At 51.4% G+C, this 28,000-nt stretch overlaps 1 protein-coding gene across 5 annotated transcripts; it reads right to left on the reverse strand.

Annotated features, from left to right (window-relative positions):
- Positions 1 to 22: 22 nt before the first annotated feature.
- On the reverse strand, positions 23 to 27,945 carry LOC144735193 (epithelial splicing regulatory protein 1-like). Of its 5 annotated transcripts, XM_078617656.1 has the most exons (16): positions 26,630 to 27,945; positions 21,987 to 22,115; positions 15,770 to 15,883; positions 15,358 to 15,463; positions 13,935 to 14,030; positions 12,619 to 12,673; positions 12,080 to 12,190; positions 11,518 to 11,650; positions 11,302 to 11,344; positions 10,768 to 11,069; positions 9,514 to 9,768; positions 8,715 to 8,901; positions 7,081 to 7,267; positions 6,632 to 6,779; positions 5,758 to 5,855; positions 3,756 to 3,884 (listed from the first exon to the last, which is right to left on the reverse strand). In XM_078617656.1, exons 1-15 carry the CDS (start codon positions 26,750 to 26,752, stop codon positions 5,778 to 5,780), a joined length of 2,067 nt encoding a protein of 688 aa, XP_078473782.1. In that variant the 5' UTR covers positions 26,753 to 27,945; the 3' UTR covers positions 3,756 to 3,884; positions 5,758 to 5,777. The 5 variants fall into 5 exon arrangements, with proteins under 5 accessions (XP_078473781.1, XP_078473780.1, XP_078473783.1 ...); XM_078617655.1 differs by lacking the exon at positions 5,758 to 5,855 and having other exon boundaries at positions 23 to 3,884; positions 12,080 to 12,187; XM_078617654.1 differs by lacking the exon at positions 5,758 to 5,855 and having other exon boundaries at positions 23 to 3,884.
- Between the last annotated feature and the right edge of the window lie 55 nt (positions 27,946 to 28,000).

Below are 28,000 nucleotides of genomic sequence, written 5' to 3' on the forward strand. Positions count from 1 at the left end.
GGAGAAAACAAACGCATCGACATTGCCATCATATTTTTTAATAAGTAAAAAGTAACAGTTCAGAACTATGATATTTCTTGTAACCAAATTACAAATCGTATATGTTTGCTCTGGGGAATGTTTTGTCTATTCTGGAGAACATGCACCCAAGCCCACACAATGCGATTTTGGCACGAAGGACGCTGCAGAAGGACTGTGAGGCCTGCTTGTAGCTGATGGATCCAAGCAGTCACCTCGGAGAAAAGCATTGTAATTTTCATTCACCCAGAATTTGCTTTCATAGTGAAACATTCCATTCCTGATGCCTACACCATAGCAGAACCAGCCATCATGGTATGGAATAACCTGGAGGTAAACATCATCAAGTTTCAACGAATATCCCTTAAAGGGTCTGTTTTACACAAGCATCAGACTGCACTCTAGTGGTTCATGTGCACACATCAAATCTTCTGAGTAAAGCGTGCAAAGCTTTACACATTTAAACCAAAAGCTACTTCACATGATGGAGTTGGTGCAGTAATGGGTGGTTGGACTGAGCCATTTCATCACACTTCACCTAGGGACCTAATTTTATTAATTAAATTCTGAGTAGCAGCCCAGGACACGAGTGCAGATGTAGTGCTCAACAACCTGAGCATCGGCCTTCTGAGCCAGTCGGCTACATCATACAATCCATCGCACCAAAATTACAACGAACGCCTTTTGGTCAACTTGGTGCTGTTCTTGTGTAATGCGAGGAGTCCTTTATTACACTTGCACAAGACATTTCCTTTAACACCGCCATTATCAAGAGGCCCCAACAGAGTTTGCAAGAGCAAGCTGCTGTGTAGCAGGCACAATAGAGGCAGTCGTGTATTATGGCTATAGCGCACCCATGAATTACAATCTGCAATAAACTAAGGTGCAGATTTGTCTTGTACACGCATTTAAAAGAGCGTGTACAGCCAGTGAAGGCAGATTGGCTGCACCAGGTTTCTGTGCACAGTCCAGCACTACTGGGCTTGCATTTTGCCAAGAATATAGTTTGGACGAAATACATTGTGGCTACATTTCACAATGTGTAGCGTTCAGTCCACAATCCATTCACGTGCAGGGTACGACATTGGCCAATGTTGTTCTCAAGAGCAAAATACATCCATCCTGTATAAGAAATAAACTTGCATAATCTTACAACATATACATTTGTGGTACTTTCCGTTTACAAACTTGTACGTTGCTTTTCCCCCCTACTTTCAGTTTCTTACAAAAAAATAAGACAATTTGGCAATTGCATTAAATAAATGAGGCCTTTGCATTGACATTGGAGGCCTATAAATTATTAAATATGCAACACTGCACTTTAATTAATTAATAATTAAAACATTCACATTAAGTGACAATTTGTCAAAAAGGTGAGCAAGTTGCCCCAGGATACATTCTTGAAGCATACGCTCAACCTTAATCCAATGAGAAAAAAAACTGTTAAGTGTTTATATAACCTAATATTCACAAGAAGGCACACTCCATAAGAAAGGTTATATTGCATCCCTCATCAGAAACTGAATGCGGCAGCTGTTGAGAAGTGGAGAGAAGGCTGTGCAACTTCCATGATTTCCACAATTGGCTCGTCATTCACATCCAGAGCAGCAAATTCCAACATGGCAGCCAATAAACAGATACCATTAGAAAAGCCATCTTCAATCATTTAACACACCTGCTCTTCTTTTTCGATCAACTGTACATAAATCGGAGCTAGAAATTACTAAGCAATTCACATCATAGCACTTGGTTAACGTGTAGATTTCCACAGACAATTTTATGATTCATAATACATTTTTGGCGTGTGCCATATAATGATCTAACCTTCAATAGGAATTCATCACCTAAGGACAAAATTATCATGTGTATAAGCCTTTATGGGCCATTATTGATTCAGCTCACCAGTAAACTATATGTTTGTCTATCCGGTGGTGAAGGGTTCCTCATGAAACAGTGTCCAATTGTTCAGATCCGAATTGTAAGCCGTGCCGCTATAGAAACTGCAAGCGTACCTTTGTTACACAAAGTGTCAAGCCAACTTTGATGAATCAGTAACTTTACAAATACGAACAAAATATCCTTTCAATACCATTAATTCACGACCAAATACAACTAATTATATAAATCATTATTAGTTGCTGATCTAAATATATATGACTATCAGTCCACTGTAACTATTTACTTCTTAAGTCAACATTTACGTTGCAAAACAAAAGTGGACTTAAGGGAGGACGACTGGAATGATCTTGCCGGGTCACGAGTTCTTTTCCTAGTAACACAGCCAGGCAACGCCTGCGACCTCCAGGCTCCACTGTTGCACCGAAACACGCGGCTGCTGCCCAATGCTCTGCAGCACTTTCTATCGCCGTTGCCATAGTTTTGGGGAAAATTAAGTCGTAACAATTAGGTGTCATATGCTTCTAAATCATTTAACTTTTTTTTGCTTTTAAGATGCTTTATTGATACCTACTTGCATTTGAACAAACTGTACCAGGGCACATCACTCACTGTACATCGCCATGTTTGTGTAAATGCAATATCGATGGCTAAAGTGGCAGAGGAAAGGAGTTTCCGAATTCACACATCAGCGATACATTTCACCTTGCAGTATTCATGCACCAGTCAGAGCAATCAAATTGGTGGGGTTTTTTAGGAAATGTTAAGTCTTTTCCTTGCATACTTAATTTCAATAAATTTAGAGATGACGCTTGGTGTCCTTGTGAAGTAAAGTGAATAGCAACATTTTAAAAATTATCCCTGAAATATTAAATTCGTGATTTTTCTCAAAGCGTTGCGAATTATAACCCACAAAGAATTAGGTGCTTTGGATTTCTGTAACGTTTTAATCGATGATTGCCCTAAACCAGTTTTTGTTCGTGTTCGTGTTCACAGCACGTGAAAACTATCCAATAAGCAGAGGAGGACAATCAGAAGCTCGCCCAATGAAACCAGTCAAGTAGGCGGCCCTGGCAGTGTCGCGAGGATGAACAAGGAGGCTGGCTTCCCATACCCCCTCTGGTGGCGGCATTAAAATCTGTAGGGAAACAAATAAAAATGGAGGCGAATGGACTGCATTAAGGCTGATGAAAGTTTTATGTTCTGCATTTGAGTGGGACTTGGGACTGCAAAAGCGAGTTCATAACCGAGGACAATTGATGAGTTTTGGGTGTGGAAAAGGAGGTTTCAATCACTGAAATTTAGCGAGGATGACACGTGTATGTCCGAAAGTGCTGGCCATGTTGAGAAGGGCTTGAGAGCCTGAACACAATGGACTACTCTGCCATCTGTTAGTGTTCCAGTCGCAGCAGCGGAGCACAGCTGGTCGGCTGCAGATAGCAGCCAATTGCTGACATGACGGCAAATTAGTCAAATCCAAATCTCAGGTTGTTGTAATTGAGGAATATGAATGCATAGCCCAGGAGCACCGAACTATGAGTGCTGCCAGGCCATACATGAACCAGGATTCTAAAACGATGGGTGTTTAAAATGTAGCATGAACACAAGGGAGCAGTAATGTGCGCACATCAGCAAAACAACCTATGGAAGCAAAAGTGGCCCATCATCCTGTGAAGATTAGACCTACAGTGGAGTCCCATGGCAGGTCCGGCAGCTTACAGAAGACTACACCATGACAGGAGATGAGGCAGAGCTTTCCAATTTCTTTAGTTTAACAGAGACAGAGCTGAAGCAATGAAGCCGCGGCAGGCTCAGGCGAGGTGCAGCTGGATGGCCTGGCCAGCCATTCGATGGTGCTGCAGAAGAGCGACCGCTTGGCGTGCCGAGTCTGCTGATGGGAACGACACCAGCGCCTCGCCGCTCAGCTGCCCGCCCAGCCCGTACAGCAGCAGCACCGAGTCCGCGCTCACCTATCTCGCGTGGGGCGGGAGGCGCGAGGCAGGGAACACCATGGTCGCGGCGGGGAAGGCCGAAGCCGCGCAAGGCAAGAGGGGAGGTGGGACAGGGCAGAGGACGGAAGGGCAAGGGCCAGAGGTCACAAATGAGTCGGCGCACGCCACGACACAAGGGCTACGTTTGTTCAAAGACGCAGAAACGCCAGCCACACGCCAACGCGCGTACCCTCGAGTTGATGGGCACAAAAACACACGAAGCTGTGGAGACGGGCACAGCACTTGGGTAAGTGGAGGGGGAATACACACGAGAAATTGAATGTCCGACAACCAAAGGCACGGCACGTGGAGGTGGCTGGGTGACAACTCGGGGGTCGAGCGTCGGAGCACTTGGCTGGTGCCGCTGAGAACTGGGATTCAAATGCAGGCAGATAGATGCCTGTGCGATAACCGGGCACTGAAGAAGAATAAGTGGATGGTCTCGGTCCATTCACCAATGGATGAACACATTAAAAAAAACATTCACATTAAAATTCCTAGCGCCACCCGAAGCACAATAGTAAAATAGATAACTAACGATAATTCATACATGTTTTTGAATAATATATTTCTGATGTTCACTCACAATACTAATGCCTGAAAGCTCGATTGTCTTTACTGTTGTTTGTGGAAAGTACTCTTTGGTTCTTTCGGTAAAGTCACATAGAAAATAAAATAATAATAGAATACGACGTTTCGGTTGCAACACAAACAACCATCATCAGGTAAGAATGAATGATAAAACACAGACCCGGGAACAGTATAGGCAGCCACACATGCATGGTGTGTCTCGCTCGGTGTGTCTTTGTGTGCGTCTCTCTCTGCATGTGTGCCTATGCTGTTCCCGTGTCTGTGTTTTCATCATTAATTCTTACCTGATGATGGTTGTTTGTGTTGCAACCGAAACGTCGTATTCTATTCTTATTTGATTTTATTTTCTACGTGACTTTACCGAAAGAACCAAAGAGTAATTCCTGCAGTCACGAAAGCTTCGAATCAAGTTTGTGGAAAGTACTTTCCCCGATTTTCAGTGGTGAGAGGCTGCATGCATCTCCAGACGATGACACCAATGCGGTCGTGTTTCTGCCTCGACACCAACAAAACAATCATATTTCATGAGGCTGGAATGTTTTGCGTGGAAGTTATGAGCACAATTTAAAAATATTAATATCAATACCTCGTGTTTACAGAATTTGGATGTTTTTTCAATTCTTTTAATTGTTCTCATCCATGTCCCAGCCCATTGTATCAATTCACATGACACGAATTCCTCCACCAACTCGTCTATGATCATAGGACGAAACAGAGTCCAACAAAGATTTGCATTAAAATAGCAGTGATCATAAAATTCAGAATTAAAATAATCTTTGGCCTCGTTCACTCCCAGCTTACCAATACCCATTTTCTACTGGCACATTCGAGCAAAGGCAGCGACGGGCCTTTGAAACATGGGTGGCTTCCACTGGTTATTTGCCGTGTCGCGCCAGAAACAACCTGTAATGCGCTGCTCTCACAAAGCGTTCAAATCTGTCTCAGGGCCAGTACACTGCAAGGACGCAGCGTTACTGAATCAGCTAAAAAAGTATTGATTCCTGCGGCTTCGCCAATGGAAAAAACACCTGTACCTCCATCACAGCCCCACCTACGAGGATTCGGCCCACCACGCGCCACCAGCACCGCCACCACAGCCGTAACGCCACACCCGCAAATTGCCACACCACGCCACGAGCACCGCCACAGCTACAACGCCACACCTACGACACGCCGCCACCAACACCACCACCACCACCACCACCGCAGCCGCGACGGGGAGACTCCACCAAGCAGAGCATGGGAGAAGCTGGTGCCTTACCTGCCGAGGCCTGCCCTTGCCTAGATACAGAGCCACTCTTTGGTGGAGCGCGGTGGGCCGCACATCGCCACGTGGCCCGCACTCTCCCCGGCCATTACCTGGCGTGCCGGCAAGCGGACCGCCCACGTTTAGATTCTCCCACAGGGACACACCGCCATCACTCGCGCTTACACCATCCCCACATCAGCATTTTCGTAACTCAGCTTTCACTCGTCTCTCGACACAACAAACACATATTACTCTCGTCCAGTATGCTATGGGGGCCTTGCAGACAAATGTTATCCAGCAGCAGAAATCTGCAGACCAGATTCATTGCAAGACAATGTTCTTTGATTCTACAGACGGTCTAAATGTAACCACAAGTCAAAACCCTGCACAGGAACAGAGCATGTTTATTTTAGAGAGAGAAGCAAAGAGGAAGGCCCTGAGCCTGAACTTGAACAGGGGCAGGCAGTTGATGCACGGATGGTGTGGGAGTCCCCGACTTTGGGGCAACAATGGAGAATGAGAAGGAGCAAAGGTTAATTGGCGGCATTGGCAGATAGCCTTCGTAGCTGGAGCAGAAGTATGTGGAGGGAAGTATGGTGAGATGAAAGGGGAGATAGGCAGAGGAGAGTCAATGAAGGATCTTGAAGTTGGTGAGTGTGATCTTAAAATGTATCCAGGAATGGATTGGGAGCGAGTGGAATGATTTAATTCAGAAATGCTGCATGTAAAAGGTTCCCGTAGCACTAGCAGCCACTGGGAATCTGACCCAAATCGTGACAATTTGTTGACAGGCGATAGAGTGGCATGGCAGCAATGGAGGGGCACCGTGGAGGAGCACGATGACGTTGCTACACACAGGAGGGATGAAAGTGGAGTGGCCACACACCTGGTACCCATGGAAGAAACCCAGGACATCCTTGACCCCAACCCCATGGGGCAGCCCCTGCATACGCACCACAGCGCCAGGCTGTGGGGGCAGCGCCATGCCGGGGGGCGACGGGAAAAAGCCCATGGTGCTCGGCGACACCGGGGGGCTGCTCGCCACACACAGGGACAAGTGTCTCACACACACACCTAAAAATACAAAGATCCCCCATATAGCCTTAACAGACTTGGGGCAAGTGCTATTATCGAACCCGGGTCGCCAGGTATGTAGCGTAGCGCAGCGCGCTAACCGCTACACCACTGCTCCCAACACACACACAGACAATAAGCCTCACAATGACGAGTTGAGATAGTGCATCATCTCCCAGTTCCACAAGACAGTGACACATCCGCCCGGCGAATGCGTCGTTGGCCTCAGCACGGTGCGTGCGGCCCGGGCGCGGTGCCCACCTGGGGTAGTAGGCCGTGTAGTTCATGAAGAGCTGCGTGCTCGTAGCCGGCTGATAGAAGCCGCCCGTCGGGGTGCACGGAGGGGGGCGCGGCGGTCCCAGCAGCATCGGGTGCGGGAAGAGGGCAGCCTCGGGCCCGAACATAGGCCCCTGCGGTGGGAAGGTGAGCATGCCCGGCGGCGATAGGCCTGTCCTCGCACGCGCACAAACACGCGGACGTGCACACAAGCCGCTTCGCTCAGCCTTGCATCACGAGGGGCACATTCTATAAGGCAAAGCGTAATATGGCCAACACAACAACAGGCAGGGTCCCTTCATCTCCCCAACAACGAGGCATAGGTCACTAAATCCCAAGGACAACTTGGATTGGTTTAGATATCAACCGCAAATTATGTTGTGCATGACCAGGATCGAACTTGGGTAAAATTTCTCCTTCCCATCTCCTCCTCCCACACACACAAATAAGCTATTGCCAGCCTTAGGGACGGTACAGCCGCTGAGTGAGCACACACACACACTCACTCACAGGGATCTATGCAGAAGGAGCAGTGGCGCACAGCTCCTGGCTGCTGCCCAGTCAGGATTTGAAACTTATGGCAGTACCCCGGGGTACCATCGTAGTCCCGCTCTCGCATAATGTCCGTGATACAGTCATTTCGAGTCTGTCGACGAGCTGTACATGATGCACTATGGTGCATACGAGCATTCAGGGTTTCGGCACAATCGTCCTCGCTGCGTTTCGACATCGTGGATGTCGCGGAGTTAAGTACACCCCTGGAAAAAAATGTGTCCCAGAAATAAATTGCCTTGGCCATTTTGTATTATTTGGTACCCTGGGGTACCACCATAAGGATAATTTGTTTAATCAGCGACCGCACGTCTTGTGTCGCATGTTCATGGCAAGGCTCATTCTTCCACCGAACGCCATCGGTGTTCCACCTTCGACCTCGGTCCTTCCCGTGCTGCACGTCAGTAAACACAGTGCCACGGCAACGTGTGGTCTCCAGCCGGTGGAGTATCGTTGTTACTTCTGCGCCAAAGAGTTCGGCGCACACTTAAGGTCGGCTTAATTCAAGGAGATCTTGAACGCACCTCGTGCTCTCTCCTCTACCATCCCTCATACCTCTCACGACCCATACTTCTAGAACCTGCTTTCAGCCATTACAATGTTAACCAGACTCCAGAATAAATTCCTTTTGAATCCCTTGGCCAATCAAATATTCGCTGGTCGAGCAGACCGTCGATTGTTTGTGGCTGTTCCACCTGACCAATCGGGATCATCCCGGTGCAGCGATCAGCCAATGGGTTTGGACCAATCTGTATAATTATTACAGCTCAGTTTTAACCTCCTTGTCAACAGTGTTACTAACATTGTGCTTCTTGATGCTGATTTGTCTTTTCCAGGATGTGAGTGACAGTATGAGGTCAATGTTAAAATAAAAACCCTTTCCCAAGTCCAGTTCATTCAGGAAGGCCGGTTGGCCCCTAACATCTCTGTCATGTGGTTTCCCAAGGTCTCGATGTACAATATATTTCTCCATGTGACAGACAGGAGGACACAGTGCGTGTGCATGCATGTGTGTCCGTGCGTGCGCGTAAGTGCATTTGTTCGTGCGTGCATTTGTTCATGCGTACACGGCGGTGGGGAGAGGCCGTTGCTGTTGAGCGAGCCGCCCAGCAACACGACGCTCATCTCGTCTGCGGAGCAGGCGAACACCTCAACGTAGCGCTCCCTCAGCGAACGCCGGTGGCAGCGCTGGGCCGCGAGCGCCGCGCGCTCCGCACCACGCATCTGGATGAACGCATCGCCCGACGGGCGGCCCTGCCGGGGTGGGGGGGACACGGGGGGTGAGAGCGAGGCACGTGGAGGCGCACCGAGGTGATGGCGCATCTGCACGAAGACAATGACATTGATTCAACTCGTCGGCTACTTGGGTGGCAGCCCCAGTGTGAATCAGACGAGTGGACCAGCACCAAGTTGAGGGGCGCTCTCTCCGCACCGCTGTCCACAGCCGAGGGGGTGCTGCTTCCTTGCCGGGCGGACCAGCGTACAGGTGCGTACACACCCCCTCAGGTGGTACTCGTTGTATCGACTCCGGAGAGATGAAAGGCTGACCCCCAGTTTGGATTCAAACTCTCGACCTTGCAGTCATGAGCCGAGCGCTTTACCTGTGCGCCATCCGGCCAGATAATTAAATGGGTCGACCAAAATCAATTAAAATACATGCTCCCATAATGCACGGTGTGTGTACTGCTCTGCTTTATCTATAAGTTCAGTTCTAAAAACACGTATTTTTTTGTTTCAGTCACAGAGGTTGTTTGACCATACTTCGCCATGCTGGTCGGCTTCTCAACTTCACACGCGGGCCCTCGGAGCAAGAGCTGAGCTCTGCTATTGGGTGGTGTTAGGCCGAGACTGCACCCACGATCCCACCTGCTGGTTGAACACCATGTGCACGCCCTGGGGTCGGATATCGCCGGCGAACTCCCCAAGGAAGTCGAGGATCTCCTCGATGGAGGCGGAATAGGGGAGGCCGCGCAGGCGTACGCAGTCGCGCTGGGCCCCGCCGGGGGTCAGCGGCCCTCCCGGCGTCAGCGGCCTGCTGGGGCACAGCGGCCCTCCGGGGAATGGCGACGGCAGCGCGGGGACCACAGGCAGCAGAGGCGTCGACATCACGCGGTTCAGCACCTGGGAAGGAGGCGGCAGTGGTCATTCCGTGAGCGGGCACGGCCAGCTGTGGCCCTTGTCTGCCTGGTAGCATCACCCATCACCCATCGTCTTCAAAGAGCCGGACGCTGCTTGTGCCAGCCAGAACAAAATCCACCAAGCTCCAAGTCCCTCTCTTGCAGAGCATCCCAACTGTCCTGGAGCCCGTGCCCAATCCATTTCTACTTCCTCCCCTGGCCAAACGCAAGTGGTATGTGCATGTGAGAGCCAAATGATTTGTCGACTGCAGCCACAACCGCTGGCAGAGCCCGCTGAAGGGAGGACCCGTAATATCTATGAACGCCTCGAACAATCGGACCTGACCAAGGGGCTTGTGCTAACACATCAGGATCTCGATAGATCACGAGAATCATTATGGACTCATCAGTATCGCCAGCATCGCCCAACACTGACCAACGATTAAGAATAACTCGCCACCAATTCCCTTGCCACCCCTTGAATAGAACAGTGAGATACAAATAATTCGAAATTGGCATCGATATTCACTTCTCTTCCATTAGACAAGACATAGCATCATTGTGCAGAGTAAACTCAACAACGGGAAGTCAGCCACGCTGTGAGTTGGTGCCAACTGTGGCTCAAGCTCTGTCGTCTTCTATGTATTAAGGTGTTATCAGGTAGTTATTGAGTGATTACATGTCGGAGGAAACCAGATTACCTGGAGAAAATCCACGCTTGCGAGGGGGAAACACTCTATCCCATACAGACGGAAGATTTCTGCTTAACCGCCTTTCTGCTGGCGAGCCAGCTCCTCCTCGACACCCACAGGAAGGGAGCTTCACAACATCGGTGTGAGATCCACCAACCCTCGCTGCTGCCTCCGCAGCGCCAGATCACGGACCACGCACAGCGTACCCACCGCCGGCACCACCCGGCTAAACGACGAGAAACGGCGAGCGCAACGACGGAGCGTCCAGCGCCAGCGCGTCGAGGCGGTGGCTCCGGGTGCGCGGGAGGCACCTGCTGCAGCTCGGCGGCCGTGCTGCGGAAGAGCTCGATGTAGCGCTTGCCCAGCATGTGGCGGTGCTTGGCGAGCGCGGCGGCCGCGCACTCCTCGCCGGCGAACAGCACGAAGGCGTCGCCCGTGGGCCGCCCGTCGGGGTGGCGCACGAAGAGCAGGCCCTGGCGGCCGGCCGTCACGGGGCACGCCGCGCCGAAGAAGGCCAGCACATCGTCGGGCGCGGCCGCGAAGGGTAGCCCCCGCATGCGCACGATCACCTGACCCTCGCGCGCCAGGAACTGCGAGACCTCACTCGACACGCCTGGGGACGTGCGATAGCGGGCCAAGCGCAATGCCGACACCAGGTCAGACGAATGAACGGACACAGTGACGCACGGATAAGCATTCTCATTGAGGAATTGTCACGAGGATGATGGCTGGTCAAGCGCGACTGGTCACACGCGTATGTGGATAAGTGAGCAACTGATTGCAGGTGACCAACCGCGAGGAAACATGAACAAGCAAGCTCCGGGACCATCAGAGAAACAACTTACCAACTGCTATCTTTGAGAATTCCTCTGCAGAAGATCTATAGACCTGCAAAACAGCATAGTTGCCATCACTCGCATCGTCTCGCACATCATCCGACAAACCTCGTCAGGATGTAGGGTGAGAGTGCGAGAGGGTGGAGAGGAGGTGAGTGCGTGGCTCGGCCCAGCTCACTCGACGCTGTCGGAGGGTGGGAGGCGGGGGGCCACGGTGCGCGTCACCTCGATGTAGCGCGAGCCCATGTGGTGCTTGTGCCGGCTGAGCGCCAAGTCTCTCTGCTGCTCGTCCTGCAGCATGACCAGCGCCTCGCCGTTGCGCCGGCCCAGCGGGTTCAAGCACAGGGCGATTCCTCCCCTAGTGGCAGGAGTGGAGAGGGGGAGAGCAGGCGGTGAAGAACATTGTCTCCGGCACGGCCCACAACTGTGCACGGAGTCCATCGACAACTCTTGTCCTCTGCCCTGCCGCTCAAATTTTCAACGGCACGGTCGCCGTCTCCGTGTCCCACGCTGACCGGGCTGCCCAGAGGGGGAAGGGGCAGCAGGGGGAATTTGTCCTTACACTAGGGAGGGCACGAGGGCCCCACCCACTACGGGCCCACGTTCTTGTCACTCATGGAGAAGGCACTCTGCAGGGGACTGTGCCTCAAGGCCTCCAGCATCCAAAGCTATGATTGATTTTTGAAGGCTCGTCAAAATGTTTGTATCTGGGCCTCATTTATGAACGAATCCAAATAATGGGAGCGCATCCCGATCGCGCGGTGCACACTGCTGGACGGGAACTCACTTGGCGATGTTAAGGCCCTTGAAGAACAGAGCTATGTCCTGCTCGGACGACTGCCAGGGCAGCCCCCGCACACGCACCACCGTGTCGCCATGCACACTGTTGTAATGGCTGCTAAACACGCACACAAAGACAAAGATCCCCCGTATAGCCTTAACAGACTGTTGGTGCAAGTGCTGTTAGCGAACAGCACCGATGAAGGTCGGCACAGCACACGAGGGGGTGGCCTGCTCATGCCCTGGCTGCCTTTGTCTCCCCAGTGACGATGTTTACACACCACACCATTTATTCATTTGAGGCCGAGTCGACGTAGGGGAGGCCCAGGACCGGTTCAGATAATCGTCACAGGTGTTGACCAGGAGCAGGAATCGAACTTGGATCGCCAAGTTCATAGCGCAGCACGCGAACCACTACGCCATCGCTCACCACACGCACGCACAGTGACGGCCCACGGCGTGGCACAAGGTCAGGAAAACACCTGGCCTGGTGGGGTCAGGAATCAACGCAACAAATCAAGGTGGAAATGCGTTCACGGGACTTACCAATTTCCCGACTCAAATTGACTCATCACTTCCTCTGGGTTAGAGAACTTGTGATCTATGAAAACAAAGAAAGTGAAATATCAACGAGTAGCAGCCAGGCCTGGCTCCAGCTCCTCTCGGATGGGGTGGGACACGTTTGTCGGCGTTAGCCCCACGCCAGCAGCTCCTGAGCCCGGGCCTGCTGTGGGCAGTGGAACGGTAAGGGGAGTGATTTATATTTGGTGGCTCAAGAGATATTCTCTTTGAACTTCCATCAGGTCACAGAAGTGCCTCAAATTGAGATATTTATGGTTATATCACGAGGATCCGAGTGTGGTTTAGCCACTGATGTTTACTCTTAGAACTAATTTCAGGATGGATGTAATTATCAATGAGTTAAATTTACCAAGATTCCATTGTTGGAGACTGAACTTTTTTATTTTAATTAAAGAATTGAGTCTAAAATTCATGTAAAATAAACGGAGTTATCTATGGCACCATGTGTAAATCGTCAGTCATTCTGTATGTGCATTTGTAGAGATGTGTGTTTTGTTGTTTTAAACATGTAAAACGATTCGGCGATTATTTCACAAGTCCCACCGAGCACCCCCAAGAGTCGAGGCCTACGAATGGAGGGAGACCTCCACGGCCGTCAGCCAAGACATCACCGTGACCAGAGAGAACACGTTCTCTCATGTGCACTGTAAAGCAAACTAGAGCACATGGTTTCAATAATAACATCTCAGGGTTCAAATGTGAGGAGCACACGGTCAGGGTCAAGCGGCCAAGATGAACTCATATTCTTTGGTTATTTCGGTAAAGTCACGTAGATAGAAAAATACAAATAAAGTGAATAAAAAATAATAAAATACTACATAATTATAAAAAAAAACACGAATTTAGACTGTAGCCTGGTTATTAAGTTTGGTGAGTGTACTGACAGTCTATAATGTACACTGTAGCCTGGTTCTTAACCTGCCAGTACGCTCACCGAGGTTAAGAACCAGGCTACAGTCTACATTATAGACTGCCAGTACACTCACCAAACTTAATAACCAGACTACAGTCTACATTAAAGACTGCCAGTACACTCACCAAACTTAATAACCAGACTACAGTCTACATTATAGACTACCAGTATACTCACCAAACTTAATAACCAGGCTACAGTCTACAGTAGTGGTTTTAGTTTTTTATTATTTAGATTTTATTTTTAAAAAAATGTATTCACTTTATTTTTATTATTATTTTCCTATCTATGTGACTTTACCGAAAGAACCAAAGAATACGAATTCCTGCAGTCACAGAAGTTAAGTCAAAATTTAAGATGAACTCACCGTAAGGGGACGCGGCCAGCGCCAGGACGATGTTGCTCATGGCGGCCGCCTCCGCTGCGCCGAACTCGGCGTCGGCGTCGCACGTCACCCCCAGCGCTGGCACGAGGCGTCAAGGACGCGAGTGCCAACGGCTGCCACCCCGGCACAGAGACCGGCGCCACAACCCGGGGTGGCTGCTGAGGTACCCTCGGGCGCTACCATCGCCGCGAACTTTGATTGCGGTAGTTATTCAGCTCTTATGGCCGATACCAATTACATTGGACGTGTGGCTTTAGCTACGTTACCGAAAGAACCAAAGAGTATGGATTCCTGCAGTCAGGAAAGCTTCAAATCAAGATTTTAGCTTCGTGTTTAGAAACAGGGCAGAGACGATCAACTCTCCAAGTTAGAGCCCACTTGAACCACGGGCGGTTGTGCCGATACGGAACTCAAATCCTCAGCAGTGCCAGCCCAGTGCTTTGGCCTTTGAGCACCCAGCCAGCTCCACAAGATGAGCTTCATTATTTTATAAAAGGTAATGCCAGACAAAAACTACTTCCATGACCTTTCATGAAAGCGACGCCCCAGTCTTAAAAAGGGGTGCAGACATGCCTAGGGGTTAAGTTACAAATTGATACGCAGTAAAAACTAAAATATTCTGCCTTCCCTCAATCCACTGCTGGATGAATGCCTCTCCCCATGCTGTGTCGACCACTGGGGCTGTATGACGATACCTCACAAGAGCCTAGGACCCATTCAGATGTCGCTCGCCACTGATGCAAGCCGCGGCCGGGAATTGAATTCAGGTGGCACTAGTGTTCATCACTATCCCACCACTATCGCATTTACATTTCCTAGAACATTAATTATAAATGATGATGGTAAAGTATTTGGATATGCAACTGCAATGCTTATCACATGATCACCTATATTCACATGCAAATCTTGAAGTCGTCCGCATGCAAATCGTTTGTCAGATCGTAGTTAAATTAAAATTGTTTACGAACATTATTGTCATCACTTTTGATTATAAGCGTCATTGAGTCTCAAGACTCTGTCAGGAGGATCCTGTCAAGCTTTCGCAGTAGGGGGCCATGTTGCTCCTGTGTGTGATCCCAAATGAGTAATTTGCAGGTAAATTATTTTGCTAATGGAATGTTTTGCCAATACCGGCTACATTGTGTGTGTTTAGCTATGGGAGAAAATGGGAGAACGTGGAGGAGACCCATGCCAAACAGGAGGAGAGAAGACACACTCCACACAGAAAGTCGCCCGGGTTGGGAATCAAACCCAGCACCTTCTTGCTGTGAGGCACGAGTGCCACCACTGCACTGCCGCCACGTGGCCACCCAAACCTTGATACGAGCACCTGGAAAATTATCGTTACAGATCAACTTCGCTTTAAAATCAGCACATGCAGAGCGCCTCCCAAGGTGAAGGATACCATCAGCCATGGTCCAGATGTTGATCTCTTGGCTGGTGGAGCAGCATTTTGCGAACTCTTTGCGGAGGTCGTAGTAGGAGTTGAAGCAGTGTGGGAGAGAGACGCCCTGCATGAACACAGGGGCCCGCTCAGAATGCTTCGTGTCTGGTGGCGAGCGCCGCTCGAGCTGTTGTGCTATGGTGGTGCGTGCATTTGTGCAGATGCTCCCCAAAAGGAGAAACCGTGACGTGCTCGACACGCGTTTCCTGCTCTTTTTGGCAGCAAACCTTCGACACTTCGCGTGGCCTCAAGTTGCACCTAGTCAGGCACAAGTGCCGTGGTGACGTCGACGCCACTTAGTGGTGAGCGGCAGTCATTGTTGTTGTTGTGAGACGTGTGTGTTCACCATTTCCCTGCACGGCGGGCGCCACACCTTTCTAGAGGCCTCTGGATGGCACACTTGCCGCAGAAACAAAGGCCCGTCCACGCAGAGGCAGAAGGATGCATCCTTCTCCAGCTGCAGCTCCCTGCTCACACTTTCCTGGAACTGCAGACACAGACAGACAGACAGCATTGGGGATCATTGACTCAGCACAGAAATGGAGCCATTGCCTCAAGCCTGTGGTAGTGTGGGAATCACTAACGGCAAACGTCACTGGCAATGGTCGCAGCACCGTTTCTCAATGTAGAGAAATTTTATAGCCAAAATCCGGACAAATCTGATCACTGCTCCCTATAACAGACATCTGGGATGGGAAAAATCAATCAAATAAATGACAAGCAAGGGTCACCGTGACTTCTGTCATATGATTGATCGCAGTCAAAGTTCACATGACAGCCGATTCTATGTGCTCTCTAGACAAATAATTCTTCATCAAAAACCCTTTGCAACAAACTTAGTTGCCATGGACTCGACAGAACACTGACGTCCCCATGCCGGCACATCACTCGGAGTAAATGCGCTGCCTCGGTACATAACAGCGTCAAGGGTATGAATCTAACATGCATATAACTTAGTTATCGATAGCATCCCTCCAGGGTAATTAAATAGGTAACAATGGATGATGATTCAGTGGCGATTGTTGTGGAATTTCCACCACGAGCTCAAGACACAATAGAAATGATGAGCACCGTTATTTGACTGGCCGTTTAGTCTGCAGACCGTCGCCGTCGAGCTTGTACATGGCAAGCATCGATTAAGAGTGGCGTAGAAAGCACTGCGACCGATCTCCTCCTTTGTCCACCCGGGGGATACAACGCACAAAGTATTCATTGTGGAGTCGACCATAGCGAAACATCAGGGCCATGGTGAGTTTACCACTTGCGTTTGGGTAGGAAGCCAGTGCAGCTCACAGGGATAGTGGCACAGAGCCCGACTCCTGTGACCCTCGCGACCCCCGCGACCCCCACGACGCCCGCACACAACGCAGTGTTAGCTTACATCATTGTGTTCAATGATTAAACACATTAACTATAGGCACTCAATACGTTATGCTATTAACCTAAGATGCACTGCACACACACTACAAGCCGAAGCAATCATCGTCATCGGCATTGTTTCTTATACGGTTGCTTGCTCAGGTTTGCATGGCTACGTGGACACCGCGCTCACCCTCTGAGCCAGTTTCTGTGTCGCTCGATCCTAGTTAATCTGTGCGAGGACGTGCCCGGGCGAGCCACCTGCTATTAAGAAGTAACCAAATAGGCAATTTTAAGATGAATGTATGGCCACTATATGGCCAGCACCGTCATTTATTTTTATTATTCCGCTTGTTTGCCCAGGAAAGTTTCACCGAGTCCCAAGACCATTTCACAGTACGTGGGCGATGTGGCTGCTGCCGTGTATAATACCAATTAAGTCATTTGCAGGCATTTTTTCAGCATTGGAATGTTTAAAGCAATAGCGGTACATATTTATATATTTTTTAGTTTTGGGAAAAAAACTGGAGAACCTGGAGGAAACCCATGCAACAGGAGGAGAACACACGAAGTCCATACGGAAAGTCACCCGAGCCAGGAGTCGAACCCAGGCCCTTCTTGCTGAGGTGCGAGCATTACCAACTTGCTACCCAACAAGCGCACTGCCTAAAAAGCACAAATCATGAGTTAATGCTTTAGACAATGGCCCTTCGTCAGGCACTACCAGAATCACGAGAGGCGTTGCAACTCAGAGAACATTTTATAATTTTGTGCCTCCGGAATATATATTTTAAATTTGCCAATAATTTCTATATAAATATATTTTTTACATTCAATTCTATGCTACAGAACTTTCATTCATAAAAGAGAATCAAATTTAATACATAAATGCAAACTTTAATACAAAGTAATAAATCATTGTACATCTGTTAAATGCCTGTCTTCTATACTCAGCGGCCGTGATGCGTTAACCGCCGATGTTCGTGAACGCATCGGAGCTCCACTGCGATTCTAAAGTCGGCTGGAGTGGTCACTCGCACCGTGAAGGAGCGAGAGATCACATTCATTTACAGCTCGATGTAAGATTTCTAGCAAGGCTGTGTGCATTGCATCATAACATTTTAATCACACAATATGAAACTTACACTCGTGAATCCCAAGACACAGTATAACCATCACAACGCACACTGCGCATCATAATTTTCCCTAAAAAAACACAGGGTGTCGCCAGCTTACACGGGGGACTGTGACTTCAAGTAACACAGTTCTGTGGGAGCTTGGGGTTGACGGTTGAATGAGCGAGTTGTGGCCCTCCAACAATAAAGAACATGGATGTTGCAAACGCCCGGCCACTCAGGGCCCGGCCACTCAGGGCCCGGCCACTCAGGGCCCGGCCACTCAGGGCCCGGCCACTCAGGGCCCGGCCACTCAGGGCCCGGCCACTCAGGGCCCGGCCACTCAGGGCCCGGCCACTCAGGGCCCGGCCACTCAGGGCCCGGCCACTCAGGGCCCGGCCACTCAGGGCCCGGCCACTCAGGGCCCGGCCACTCAGGGCCCGGCCACTCAGGGCCCGGCCACTCAGGGCCCGGCAACTCAGGGCCCGGCAACTCAGGGCCCGGCCACTCAGGGCCCGGCCACTCAGGGCCCGGCCACTCAGGGCCCGGCCACTCAGGGCCCGGCCACTCAGGGCCCGGCCACTCAGGGCCCGGCCACTCAGGGCCCGGCCACTCAGGGCCCGGCCACTCAGGGCCCGGCCACTCAGGGCCCGGCCACTCAGGGCCCGGCCACTCAGTGCCCGGCCACTCAGGGCCCGGCCACTCAGGGCCCGGCCACTCAGGGCCCGGCCACTCAGGGCCCGGCCACTCAGGGCCCGGCCACTCAGGGCCAGGCACCGCAGGTGCAACCACGGAGGGTCCAGCCACTGTTGTTGTCCCAGCCACTGTGCGCCTACCCCCTGAATTCTCAGCCACTGAGGGCCGAGGCAATGTAGGCCCAGCCACTGCAGGCATAGCCCCCAAGGGCCCAGTCACTGCGAGCCCAGGCACCCAGGTCGCTAAACCCACACACAGTCCCTTATGGCCCCCGTAGAGCAGTTAAACAAGTAAAACCCATCAGCCAGTATGAAAGACAACATACCTGCCTCGCAAAGACCTCTCTAAATACTTATTTGATGGTGAAAACATAAACTGACAAAATCATGTTTTGAAAAGGCAGCTACACGTGTTTTAACGTTGTCGAAAACACAGTAGCAGCAGCCGCAGGTTTCGGCACTGTGAGCTACACGACTAAATAACTGAAATACTCGACCTGTTTGTTTAACCGGAGAAAAACACCACACGCGATGCAGCCTTTGTGATGAAGGCAGAGCGGCGTGCAACACGAAACAGCCCATTGTGCGGCTGGCACACCAGCCCTGTGGCGACCTGGCCTCGTAAACGCGGTACCCACAAAGACAGCGCCACTCGCAAACATTCTCGCTCGAATGCTTAGGAAAGTGGTGCCGCAATGCATGAATCCATCAATTAACATTGTTTATCGCCCTTGAAGATCGGTGCATCCAATTGCATGCGGGAAAGTCAACTTTTTAAATGTGCACTCTGTTATGTAAACTGCGATCGCACGAACCCTCCAGCCACTAGCGGCTGCTACATTCATGAATTATATTGTGACCATGGGTTGTGACGATCAGTTGAAACGCGATGGGGCGAATCGCCGCACAAGTGTCCTTCAAGGATGTTGAGCCGAGTGCTGGTGGCTCAAGGGACGCGAGAAGCGGCAGAGCGGACGCCCAGTGGCCATGGGCTCCCCAGTGCGAATTCGAACAACAACAACAAGACCAATAACAACACCAATAACATCAATAACAACAACACCAATAACAACAATACCAATAATAACAACAACACCAATAACAACAACAACAAGACCAATAACAACAACACCAATAACACCAATAACAACAACACCAATAACAACAACAACACAAATAACAACAACACCAATAATAACAACAACACCAATTACTTCCCCACAAGAACCTCGCCGATTCTCAAGACTTTTTCAGGAGGGTTCAGTATTTGAGATGTTTGGCCCATTCCATTAAATTAGGCATTGGATTCCGGTGGGAATTAAACAGAGAAGCTGGAGAGAACCCAGATATGAGCAGGTACTAAGGTTCCTCTCGCATGGGGGGGGGGGGGGGGGGGCCTGTGGAGCCGTTGTGTGGGGGCCACCACCACCACCTGAATTGGTACTGGTGTGCCGAGCCACGCCATTACCACCCAAGCGCCGGTCCTGCTCCAAGCTCCACTCAGATAAGACCGTCATCTCCTGGCTCCTGCACAGCTCGAGCCGACAATGCCTGGTATTCTCAGGCAGTCTCCTATAAACGACTTGACCAGGCTAACCGACTGCTTAGCTTCTGGGATCTGCCAAGAACAGGCATAATAATGGGGATTTGCTTTTAAAAAGAAAGTGTCCACACCCAGCCACAGGATCCGAGACATTCTGCTTGAGTGCAGGCATCGTGTTACACGCCTATTCCATGCGGCGCTCGCATGGCTCCGTGTGTGTTACACGGTAGTATATTGTTTAGCTATGGGAAAAACTGGAGAACCTGGAGGAAACCCATGTGATGATGAAACCGTGTATTTGGCCAACATATTTACTCCGTGGAAGCAGATTAAATATTTGGTAAAAGAGGCTCGTTTCTTTAGATTGTCTGTGTGAATACACCATACTTTGCTGGTGAGAGGCAATGTCAACATGAGACGGAGCTACAGGGGTCGTTTACATCCTCCAGGGGAGCGGGCGGCCACAGCAATTGTCACCATGAGCCAACAACACAACATCGCAGCAGCAGCAGCAGCACAACCACCACAACCACACAGCTGCTCCCATGCACCTGGCTTCACAAGCATTCAAACAAAGACAAAGATCCCCCCTATAGCCTGCAACACGTTGTTGGAGAATGTGCAGTTAGCAAGCACCTTTGCAGGCTGGCACAGCACACGAGGTGGTGGGTGGCCAGGCAACACCACACCCGGTCACCTTTATCTCCCTCCTGGTGATGTTTACCCACCGCACCAGGTACTCATATGAGGTTGAGTCGACCGAGGGGAGGCCCAGGACCTGTGGACATATTCGCTGCCACTGTTATTGGTCATGAGCGGGAATTTAAGTCGGGCCGCCGGGTTTGTAGCAGTGCGCTAACCACTGCGCCACTGCTCCCCATTCAAACAGGCAAACATGCACACCAGCACAGAAGCACTGGCAGACACAGACCTCAACAATTGACAATTTCAACTGCACACATAGCAGTGTGACATTTAGATTGTACGCACTTTTTAATATCATCAATTGCGTGTAATTGTGCTTGTGGAATGAGATTTCATTAAAAAAAACTCCTGGTAGATAAAAAAACACAACAAATGTGTCAATAACACTGTGGCCTTAAAATAAACGAATATACATAATAAGCAGGCAACGGCCCTTCTTCATAGCACATAAGTGGCACACTGATAGAGGCGCAACCTCACAGCACACTGCTTTGGAGGCTACCTGGGCTCTAGCACGACGCGCATCTTCTGGAGCCGTCGAGACCACAGCCTGCAGCGGGCCCTCAGAGGCAACGCCACCGGTGGAGAGCTCAACTTCAGGACTTTTGAGTGGACAGAGGCCAAGAAACTCACAGCACACCACCGCAGGGGCTTTTTGCAGTGGGCACTAGAACTAGGGGAGACGCTGCAGTGGTCACAACGTGCCTTGCAGTAACAAGTACGTGGGATCGATTCCACACCGGGGCGTCTCTCTGTGCACAGTTTGCATGTTCTCCCTTGCTCTCTTTGTTTGGGTTTTCTCCAGGTTCTCTGCTTTCCTCCCAAAGCTAAAACAACCGCATCATGCAACTGGTATTGGCAAAACAACATCCCAATGCTGAAATATTACCTGCAGCAAAATCGCCCCATACTGAAAACAATTGGCAGGACTCTCCTGAAAAAAGTCTTAAAATTCAGTGAAGCTTTCCCAGGTAAACAAGCGCGATGATAACAACAACATCAGGACGGATCTCAGGAGTTTCACCACAGAGTTTCTGGGAAACGGAAGACAACATCGTAACAATGAAGTAAAACGCAGTGGCTCACGATCAATAAGCAAGCACTCGAAGCCGCCTGAGCAGGGAAAGGGAAGAATGAGAAGAGGGCGGGGGGGGCGCTGCCGAGGGCCTGCACCTGCTGTATGACGTCACCGAAGAGGGGGGCGCGCTCGAGGTCGTGCGGGGAGAGTCCCGTCTGCTCGCGGCGCTGCTCGCCCAGCTCCACGTCGGAGGGGCGCACGAGCAGGCGGTGCACCTCACCCACCTGCGACACGCACACGCGTGACACACGCGTGACACACTCGACGTGCATCTCATTGACCTGCAACACACCAACACACGCGTGGGAACACCAAAGACAAAGTTCCTCCGTATAGCCTGAACAGGCTGTAGGAGCAAGTGCTGTTAGCGAGTAGCACCTGAACAGGCTGTAGGAGCAAGTGCTGTTAGCGAGTAGCACCTGGACAGGCTGTAGGAGCAACTGCTGTTAGCGAGTAGCACCTGAACAGGCTGTAGGAGCAAGTGCTGTTAGCGAGTAGCACCTGGACAGGCTGTAGGAGCAACTGCTGTTAGCGAGTAGCACCTGGACAGGCTGTAGGAGCAACTGCTGTTAGCCAGTAGCACCTGAACAGGCTGTAGGAGCAAGTGCTGTTAGCGAGTAGCACCTGAACAGGCTGTAGGAGCAACTGCTGTTAGCGAGTAGCACCTGAACAGGCTGTAGGAGCAACTGCTGTTAGCGAGTAGCACCTGGACAGGCTGTAGGAGCAACTGCTGTTAGCGAGTAGCACCTGGACAGGCTGTAGGAGCAAGTGCTGTTAGCGAGTAGCACCTGAACAGGCTGTAGGAGCAAGTGCTGTTAGCGAGTAGCACCTGAACAGGCTGTAGGAGCAAGTGCTGTTAGCGAGTAGCACCTGAACAGGCTGTAGGAGCAAGTGCTGTTAGCGAGTAGCACCTGAACAGGCTGTAGGAGCAAGTGCTGTTAGCGAGTAGCACCTGAACAGGCTGTAGGAGCAACTGCTGTTAGCGAGTAGCACCTGGACAGGCTGTAGGAGCAACTGCTGTTAGCGAGTAGCACCTGAACAGGCTGTAGGAGCAAGTGCTGTTAGCGAGTAGCACCTGAACAGGCTGTAGGAGCAAGTGCTGTTAGCGAGTAGCACCTGAACAGGCTGTAGGAGCAAGTGCTGTTAGCCAGTAGCACCTGAACAGGCTGTAGGAGCAACTGCTGTTAGCGAGTAGCACCTGAACAGGCTGTAGGAGCAAGTGCTGTTAGCGAGTAGCACCTGAACAGGCTGTAGGAGCAAGTGCTGTTAGCGAGTAGCACCTGAACAGGCTGTAGGAGCAAGTGCTGTTAGCGAGTAGCACCTGAACAGGCTGTAGGAGCAAGTGCTGTTAGCCAGTAGCACCTGAACAGGCTGTAGGAGCAACTGCTGTTAGCGAGTAGCACCTATGAAGGCCAGTACGGCACCACACCGGGCCTGGACGCAGGGACAAACGAGAACCACGTGGGCACCTGCTGGCGTGACAGAAGGGGCTCCAGAGAAGTGGTCCGAGAATGATTTCAGCAACAGAGATCCATTGCTCCCCCACAAGTCAAATGAGTCAAGCACCTTCTTGCATACATGAGCATTTGCAGGGGTGGAAACTCCACATTCCTGTGGTAGGGAGCAGTCCATTCACTAGGCATCCATTGTTGGTTTCCACCACAGTGTTACTCATTTATGAAGCTCAGAGGGATGGTGAACTTAGTCAACCACAAAGCCAGGGTTTTCAGCAGTAGGGGGCGATGTTGCTGCTGCTTTGTGTAATCCCAAATTAGTAATTTGCGGATCATTTACAGCTTTGGGATTATTGGTCAACATCAGGTAAAAATGTTTTAGGTATGGGAGGAAACTGGAGAAACTACAGGAAACCAACGGCAGAACAGAGGGATGGAATAGAAACTCCAGACAGAAAGGCACCCGAGTCCGAAATCGAATCCAGGCCCCTCCTGCCGCGCGGTGTGAGCGTGACCGCGGCACCAGCAGCACCACCCTGCCACCCACGGGGAAGAGAGACGCGAGGCCCACAGGCGACACGTGGTTGTCGCCGTGTGCCAGACGAGTCTCCCCGTGGCTGGGCGACGCCATTACTTAGTCGGCCATGACTGTACTTTGCAGATGAGAGAATGTGCTGCCTATTTAAGTCACCTCCACCGAAATTCTGAATAATTTCTGAAACGAAGATCGATGACCTGCACACAAACGCCTCACTGTCATGGATCCTAAGCTCTCAAATAATTTTGGCCGAAAGATTACGTCGCAGACTTCTTCCGCCTTTATTTGTCCCCCCTTCTCCATCGTGTGGAGTTTAGGTGATGCGGGGATTCGCCGGGATACAAGGCTGGCTGCCCCTCAATGTTCATGGAAAATAATACAAGACAACCTGACACGAGCCACTGCATCTTCATGTTCACTATACACAAGTATTCTATTTCTCCAACCCAACGTACAATCTCATTGTGAGCGTAATTCCAATATTGACATTGTGGCATGGCCTGCAGTTAAACATTGAGATCATCCGATAAAAGCACTCGCTGCACGTCGCGGTGTACTATGTACACCGGTGTGCGTTTAAACAGTGACGGTGCCAAGCAAGCAGGGCTATGGTGGAGCGCCAGGGGTTGATCGTAAGCATAACAATAGTGCTCTCACGCACTGATCACATCGCACACTTAAAACAAATAACTTTACCTCCTTATCCAGGAGAGCCACAGTGAGTCAGACGACTGCCCTTTCAATGGGCGTCTTGCATTGGGATTTCATTTAATTTTGTCAGCCTCAATTAATGATAAGTGTCTATACCAGAGGGGTGGGGGATCCACAGTCTCTATCGCCGTACAGATAGAAACAAACGGCGATTACACCACTTGCTCACTGCCCTGGGTAACCGTCACGCACGCACACAAAGACAAGGCCCTCTCCACAACAGCGGTTGGGGCTTGTCCACACCATAGGAATGTGGAATTTCCAGCACGGGTCGAAGGACCCCCGACAGTGAAGATCACTACACAGACCTCGTTTCCATCCAGCGAGTAACGCTCACCCAAACACTCACCCAAACACTCACCCCAACACTCACCCAAACACTCACCCAAACACTCACCCAAACACTCACCCAAACACTCACCCCAACACTCACCCCAACACTCACCCCAACACTCACGCTCACCCCAACGCTCACCCCAACGCTCACCCAAACACTCACCCCAACACTCACCCCAAAACTCAACCCCAACACTCAACCCCAACACTCACCTAAACACTCACCCCAACACTCACCCAAACACTCACCCAAACACTCACCCCAACACTCACGCTCACCCCGACACTCACCCCGACACTCACCCCCAACACTGAACCCCAACACTCACGTCACTCTTAGGGCCGTAATCTGGAGTCACGCCTCGGCTCTGGGTCAAGTGAGCCCATGGCTCAAGACGGTGCTCAACTTGAGCCAGCTCTGAGCATGGTGGTCGCAGTCGCGCTCAGAGTTCCCATGGAGCTGAGCCTGAGCCGAGCCGTGCGAGGCCGCGCCACGACTAAGAAGAATGCGGCTCCAAATATTCGTCCTCGGTGTTGATCGGTGATGAATATTTGAATCGAATTCGGGTCGCCGGGTTCGTAGTGCAGCGCGATAACCGCTGCACTACCGCTCCCCACGTGTTGACGCAGACCCCCCGTGTAGCCTTAACATATTTTGGGAAAGTGCTGTTAGCGAGCACATACGAAGGCCGGAATAGTACACGAGGGGGTGGGTGGCCAGCACCACGCCCGACCGCCTTTGTCTCCCCAGTGGCGATGTTTACTACACTCCGCACCAGGTACTCATTTGAGGTTGAGTCGATCTAGGAGGAGGCCCAGGACCGGTTCAGATAATCGTCACTGTTGGCCGTGAGCGGGAATCGAACCCGGGTCGCCGCGTTCGTAACGCAGCGCGCTATCCGCGATACGACAGCTCCTCCACGTGTTGACGCACACAGACACACACACACGTGTTGACGCACACAGACACACACACACGTGTTGACGCACACACACACGTGTTGACACACATACACACACACACGTGTTGACGCACACAGACACACACACACGTGTTGACGCACACAGACACACACACACGTGTTGACGCACACAGACACACACACACGTGTTGACACACACACACGTGTTGACACACATACACACACACGTGTTGACACACACACACACACGTGTTGACGCACACAGACACACACACACGTGTTGACACACATACACACACACACACGTGTTGACGCACACACACACGTGTTGACACATACACACACACACGTGTTGACGCACACACACACACGTGTTGACGCACACAGACACACACACACGTGTTGACGCACACAGACACACACACACGTGTTGACACACACACACGTGTTGACACACATACACACACACGTGTTGACACACACACACACACGTGTTGACGCACACAGACACACACACACGTGTTGACACACATACACACACACACGTGTTGACACACACACACACGTGTTGACGCATACACACACACACGTGTTGACACACACACACGCGTTGACACACACACACACACGCGTTGACACACAAACACACACGCGTTGACACACACACACACGCGTTGACACACACACACACGCGTTGACACACACACGTGTTGACACACACACTGACACACACACACGTGTTGACACACACACACACGCGTGTTGTGGGGCCTCACCTGTCCGCACTGTGGCCGCACGCAGCGCCACGCCACGAGCGCCGCGTCCGCCTCGTCCGAGCCCCGCGCCTCGCCGCCCGCGCCGCCAGTGACGCCGAACAGCGTCACCAGAGTCGCCGCCATGGGCTGCTGCGTCCTCCTCACCACGACTCACCACTACTCACCCTCACCACTACTCACCACTACTCACCCTCACCACTACTCACCCCTAAACCTCACCACTACTCACCCCTACTCACCCTCACCAACCACTACTCACCCCTCAACCTCACCACTACTCACCACTACTCACCCTCACCACTACTCACCCCTCAACCTCACCACTACTCACCCTCACCACTACTCACCACTCAACCTCACCCCTCAACCTCACCACTACTCACCCTCACCACTACTCACCACTCAACCTCACCCCTCAACCTCACCACTACTCACCCTCACCCCTACTCACCCTCACCACTACTCACCCCTCAACCTCACCACTACTCACCCCTCAACCTCACCACTACTCACCCCTCAACCTCACCACTACTCACCCCTCAACCTCACCACTCACCTCTCAACCGCGTCACCTCCCCCCGACCCACACTCACCTCACCCCTACTCACACCTCAACTTCACCACCTAGTACATCTATAAACGCTAAACTCTTATAATCTAGGTTAGTCCAAACGCACCCCTCATCAATGTACCCCCTACTCACACTCACCCATACCTCGGCTCACGCTCGACTCGCCTCACCACACTCAACCCATAATCACTCTCCTCGTCCTCACCTCAAATCCACCACCCTCGTCCACTCTCGCCACGACTCACCACCTCCTGACACTCACCTCAATCTCACCCTCGCCCTACTCACCCCGCCTAATCACCCTCGCCTCATCCACCCGCTGCGCACACTCACCACGCTCTGTGCCCAGTGATGTCAGGCTCACTCACTCACCAGCTCACTCACCCACCAGCACGCTCACCCCTCGGCCACACTCACCACGCTCTGTGCCCAGTGACGCCAGGCTCACTCACTCACCGACCACCAGCACACTCACCCACCAGCACGCTCACCCACCAGCTCACTCACTCACTCACCCACCAGCTCACTCACCACGCTCTGTGCCCAGTGATGCCAGGCTCACTCACCCACCAGCTCACTCACCCACCAACTCACCCACCACCAGCTCACTCACCCACCAGCTCACTCACCCACCAGCACGCTCACCCCTCGGCCACACTCACCACGCTCTGTGCCCAGTGATGCCAGGCTCACTCACCCACCAGCACGCTCACCCCCTCGGACCCCCTCGCCACCGTGGCACTGCCCTGACTCGTGGCGCCCCCCACCCCGTGAAGACCCCCAGAGCCCCCCCCCACAAC

This window comes from Lampetra planeri, chromosome 54 (genome assembly GCF_965212315.1).
Source record: "Lampetra planeri chromosome 54, kcLamPlan1.2.h2, whole genome shotgun sequence".
Taxonomy (NCBI): domain Eukaryota; kingdom Metazoa; phylum Chordata; class Hyperoartia; order Petromyzontiformes; family Petromyzontidae; genus Lampetra; species Lampetra planeri.